The 6,006-nt window shown below is 33.0% G+C and overlaps 1 protein-coding gene across 1 annotated transcript in view; it reads left to right on the forward strand.

Moving 5' to 3' along the window:
- Nucleotides 1-6,006, forward strand: part of KLHDC10 (kelch domain containing 10) — a 77,124-nt gene that overhangs the window by 29,108 nt on the left and 42,010 nt on the right. Inside the window, exon 2 of the mRNA XM_012664799.1 lies at nt 4,657-4,743. Within this exon, the coding sequence (XP_012520253.1) occupies nt 4,657-4,743 (87 nt within the window). The remainder of the gene's footprint in view (nt 1-4,656; nt 4,744-6,006) is intronic.

Below are 6,006 nucleotides of genomic sequence, written 5' to 3' on the forward strand. Positions count from 1 at the left end.
TATTAATCACTTTCTTTATCCTTCTTCTGAACAAGATAGACTTTAACCTTCTTCTGCTTTTCCTTCTCCCAACCCCTCTTCCTACCTAATCAACAATTATTCCTGTTGATATCAATGTAGTTTTGAATGTTAGTAAGGTTTTGTGTTTTTTTCCTTCCCAATCAGTGCTTATTTAGACTTACAGATTTTACTGGTTTTTCTGCTTATTCTTTTCTTATGCTTTGTTTGTTATTCTTGGATTAAATTTTATTTCAGATATATATCTTTGAGTAATTCTTTTTTGAGAAGTCTGAGGGAAACAAACTTTTTGGGTCCTTGCACATCCAAGGATCTTGTTCATTCTCCTTCTTGGACAAGAGTTTGAGTAGGTATAAAATTCTGTATTTAAAAGTATATCCAGTTGTCCCAGGACCATTTGTTGAAAAGGCTATTTATTCCCTACTGAATAGTCTTGTTATCCTTCTCAAAAATCAATTGACCGTAGATGTTTTTGGGTTTACTTCTGGACTCTCTGTTCATTCCATTGATCTGCATGTCCATCCTTATGCCAATACCACAGTATTTTGAATACTGTATCTTTTTAGTAAGTTTTGAAATCAGAAAGTATGAGTCTTCCAACTTACACTCCTTTTTCAAGATTGTTTTGGTATTCTGGGTTCCTTGCATTTCCATATGAAGTTTAGGATTAAGCTTGACCATTTCTGAAAAACAAACAAACGAGGCAGTCGAAATTTTGATAGAGATTGCTCAATTCACTTTTGGATCTCAGCTTTTTAAAAGTATATGCTTTTCTACTTTTTAATATTTGGGTCTTGATTTTATGCTCATTCGTCTTTATTTGAGTGTCCTTGTTACCCTTCCTGTGAATGTTACATCTGTTTATTGCAGTGGGTCTCCACCGATTGTGGGTAGGGATGGAATGTGCACTGAGATGAAGTGTACCAGTCACTATTCTTCTTCAGTGTGACTGTTCCCTCTTCTGTCCGAGTGTTAATATCCACACAGGTCTCTGTCCTGTCTCTCTGATCCAAGTATTCATACTTATTGTTCCTAGGTGGAGAGTGTTTGTTGCTACTGTTCCCATCTGGGAGCAAATACCTCTATTCTACAATGCTTGACTTAGAGAAGGTGGGAGGAGTTGATCTTTATAACTGTTGTGCTACCCTCCAATCAGTCATGCTGTAAATTTCGTAAATTGTTGCATTTCTTCCAGCTGTCTTCCACCTCTGGGCTTAGTTTACCCTGAGAGCTACTCTCACCACCTGCCCTAGTCCTCTACTCTTGGTGTATAGGACTGTGGTTTCCTCCTTTAGTTTGATTCTATCAGTTTATTATCTTTCAGTGATTCCTTATAGTGTTAATCCACTAAGGGCATTTCTTGCTTTCTTTTGATTATGGATTTTTTTTTATGGCTTTTATGTCATTTGGGAGATTTGGGGGAAAGGTGAGCTTGCTCGCAGCGTGCTTAGCCTACCATCTTGATTCAGTCAATGACCATATTATATTTACAGTGAAGTAAATTTAGTAAAAAGGAGAACATATTTAAAAACCTAGCAAAAAATAAAATATTGATGAAACCATTGAGGAAATTATGGTTTTTGTTTTGAAGGGTAGAAGCAATCACTAATGAAAATTGGCAGTTTGCATATATAAAAATTAAAACTTCAGTGAACAAAAGTTTAGACCAGGAATATATTTATATGAAATTGGAAAAGCATATATTTCTTTAAAAATAAAAATAAAACATTTTTCTTGGTGTTACGTTACAATGTTGCTGGTTTCTCTTTTTTCCTGCTCTTTGGGTGAAAGAATGAAATGTGGGTTCTGAAGTCAGTGCCTACCTTGCTTGAAAAACCTGCATAGAGTCAACATTAGCCTCTGCCTATATTGGTTGCTGAGAGAAAAACATGCCAAAGATGTTTCACAGAAGCTCTGAGAAAACAAAAAAGGATTTCAGATTACAACTTTGGTTCAGTAATTTTTAATGTTATTCCCTCAGTGTTATTCTAAAGTAGTTTTACATTTTTGCATTATAACATAATGTGTCTTAGAATTTTTGGATAACATAGAAGGGGTAATAACCCCAGCCCCAATCATAACCACTGTTAACACTGGTATGTTTCTTTCCATTTTTTTTTATCATTTTTTTAAATTAAAGTAATATGGTATTGTTTTCCTTCCAGTCCGAAAGTAATACCTACTCAGTGAGAGAGCTTGGAAAATAAAGAGCAGCGTAAAGGGGAAAAAGCAAAAATCACTCATAATGACCATCCAAAGATAACCACAATTAAAATTTGATGTATATCTTTCCTATATTTTTCCTGAATATATAAACACTTTTTTCTTTACTAAAATGGTATTATAATTTAATATTATTTTGTACCTTGCATTTTTCATTTGTAATATATTGTGAATGTTCTGTCATGTTAATAGTTTTGTATATACCTTTTAGTGGTGTGTAGAATATGAACATATTTAAGTATGTTTATTTAGCATACTTACTTAACCATCTCCCTATCATTGGACATTGAAAGTGTTTCTAATTTTTTACCATTATAAATAATACCAAAGTTAATATCTTTGTCCATACATCTTTCCATGCATCTATGATTGTTTCTTTAGGAATAGATTCCTAGAAGTGGAATAGCTGGGTCAAAGGGTATGTACATTTTAACACTTTTGATACAATAAAAATGTCAAATTTTAAGCTAATCACTTGTTATATTCTGTCTTATATTGCTATCTAATTGTTTCATGTGTCTGTCTTGTCTTCCAAATTAAAATATACGCTTCTTGAGAGCAGGGGAAGTTTCTTATACATCTTATATATCCTTTGACAGTGTGGTTTACAGTGTTGAACTTGGAATCATCAACACATACTGTATTGATTTAAAGCAGTGGTTCTCTAGGCTTTTGAATGTCATAAACCTGTAAATTAAAAAAATACATATGTACGTATATATATTTGGATAGATACAGGCTTACAAATTTTCTGTTTTTCCAAGAAAGGATATTAAAAAACAAAATCATTTCCTCATCACCATCATTTCATAAAGAATACTTAACAAAAAGGTTCTAATCTCTGAAAAAAGGATAGACCTTTAAATACAACATTTTAGCTTTTTTGAAAAAACTCAACTGCCTTGCCCTTATTTTTCTCATTTTGTGTTTGACTGGTGAATCTTCACCTTAGCCTAGCAGTGGACTGCAGACCAACATTTGGAAACCACTGATTTAAGAGACTTAGAGTGTTAAAAGATAAACGTTTTTGCAAAATAAATAATTTTTCCCCTTGCCCACGAGTCTGTCTTCTCTACAATACTAAGTAAATGTGCCATACATTCTGTGTAATGCCATTTCATTACACATAATTTGTATGTCTCTATGTACAGGTTCTGTAGTAAGCAAACTAGACCTTGCTGATGAACATCTGAGTATATTTCCAACTGCCAAAAATAAAAACCATTCTCTTTCTAGGGAATCTGAGACAGGGTAAGTGTGGTGTAATGGAACAAGGGCAGGTTTTACAGTCAGCGGCCTGGGCTTGAATCCTAGCTCTGGTGTTAAATCACTTAATTTTCCTTTAGTTTTCTTACTTGTAAAATTATGATGATAATATCTTCTTCAAAGTGTTTTTATAGCCCCTGTTACAGCAATTACTGCACTGTAATGTAATTATTTGTTTACACATCTGCCTTCCTCATAAGACCATGGGCTCTTAAGAGTAGGAATCATATCCTTCTTTTGCAACCCTAGGTTGCCTAGGGCTCCAGATATAGCAGATGCTTAATGAAATGACTGTTGAATCAATACAAGATTGTTGTGAGAGTTATATGAGATAATATATGTGGAAGCTCTTTGTAAACTTTAAGCATTATACAAATGTTAATTGTTTTTATTGTCAGTAAGAGCTATTTTTGGTAGCTATCAAAACTTTAGAAAAAGAGAAAATTATCACATTTAACAGTTCCATAAATGCATTGAATTTTTCTTCTATTTATAAGAAAACAGTTTTAATTGGGGTTAACATGGAGCTAATTTGCTTCCTGGGAAGGTAGATGAACTCCTCTCCTCCCTCCATGGAAGTGCCAAGATAGTAAATGTTTGCTTTATTTGGTTGCTATCATAAAATTTAATTATAGTAGGATCACCTTATTTTATATTTAAAGAATGCTGCCCATTGCTTTATCTTCGTAACCATGTAATTAATAAAAGAAGGATACCAAACCTTGACGAGAACAGGAGCCTATGTTACGCCCAATTAGTTTTGGTCAGATCTCTTTTTTTGACATAACTGACAAACAGTGACAAAAATGTCATTGTTTCTAATATGTTCGTAAAGCTCCTGGTAATTTTTGCCTACACGATGGCATTGGTGATTACTGAGTGCACATACTATTGAACCACACTTCTGAAAAAGGTGCCCACAATTGTTTGTATTTATTTGGGGATGAGAGTTAAAAACTTTTGTCACAGCTTATATATTAATTTAATTTTGACTTCTAAAACAGGGTTAAATACTACTTTACATCACTTTCTTTCTGTATTCAAGTATTGTTTTGTTTTCTGTTTTTCTGTCTTTATAACTACAGTAACTATGTATTATTTGCCATGTGTTGTATGTGTCTGACTTATTGCTGATGATTGTGGTAACAGGTAAGAAGAAAATACGATGGGACCCAGTTAGGAGGCGCTTCATTCAGTCCTGTCCCATCATAAGGATCCCTAACAGGTTTTTGAGAGGTGGGTGATAACTAGCAAGAGATCTGTGCTTCATATGGGTTAAAGGGAACTTTGAATGAATTTTATAAATTCAAAACTCTGGTTTTTAAAAATTGTCTAAACAGCCAGTGAAACAATTGGAGTAAGAAAGGTCTAGAACTTAATTTTAAACCTATGTTTCATGTAGGCCACCGTTGGGACTGTAATTATAAGTTTTGGGGAGTTAGAATCACTTAATATGTATTAGATGGTAGAAATAAATCACCTCACTGATATCAGTGGTGCTCCACTATAACCATACTAGAAAGAACTTTGGATAATTTATAAAATATAGGTATGGGAAAGAATTTTCTAAATATGATTCTAAGGAAGACAAAAAAGATTAATTTATTTGATGACAGAAAATAAAAAACCTCTTATGTCAAATACCATAAATAAAAAGATAAATAACAAGGGAGAAATATTTGTAACAAATGGGTTATATTAGAATATATAAAGAGTTCTTATAAATCAATAGGTTAAAAGCAGATGTCCACTAGAAAAATAGGTAAAAGGATATGAATAATCAATTTGTAAAAAAGAAATGTCAATAAATATGAACAAATATTTATTTTCAATATTATAAACATGACAAAACAATAAGATATTTTTACTTATTAGGTTGACAAAGACTAAAAATAAGAATACCCAGTGTTGGCAAGGGTATGGGAAAATGAAGCTCATATGTTGAAGGAAGTATAAATGTTATATAGCCTTTCTGGATCCAATTTGGCCATATGTATCAAAAACCTTAAAAATGTTCATACCCTTTGACCTAGTAATTCTTACTTTTAGAAATGTTGCATTCCTTCTACTTTTTATTTTTTCCTCTAAAACATACTCCATATTGAATAAAGAAAATCTCAAGAAGGTTGAAAATTCTGGTTCACACTATTTTTCTAGATATAACAAATTGTCAGACAAGCATATTTAATGTTGTAATTTAGACTTTATTAAATTATTTATAAGCCAGTGTATCTAATTTTAACCGAAGAGATTTTAAAAATAACCTAGGAAAAAATCCTGCAGCTGCTATAGATGTTTCTATATCTGGTGCCTAACCTATTTTTAGCAGCAAGCTCTAGAGCAGGAAAAGAATAAAATCAAGACTAAATGGGTGAAGATAAGATACTTAAGATACACCAGGCTCAGTGGCTCACGCCTGTAATCCTAGCACTTTGGGAGGCTGAGGTGGGATGATTGCTTGAGCTCAGGAGTTCGAGACCAGCCTGAGCAAGAGCGAGA

The sequence above is a fragment of the Propithecus coquereli genome, unplaced genomic scaffold (assembly GCF_000956105.1).
Source record: "Propithecus coquereli isolate 6110/MARCELLA unplaced genomic scaffold, Pcoq_1.0 Scaffold91, whole genome shotgun sequence".
Classification (NCBI taxonomy): domain Eukaryota; kingdom Metazoa; phylum Chordata; class Mammalia; order Primates; family Indriidae; genus Propithecus; species Propithecus coquereli.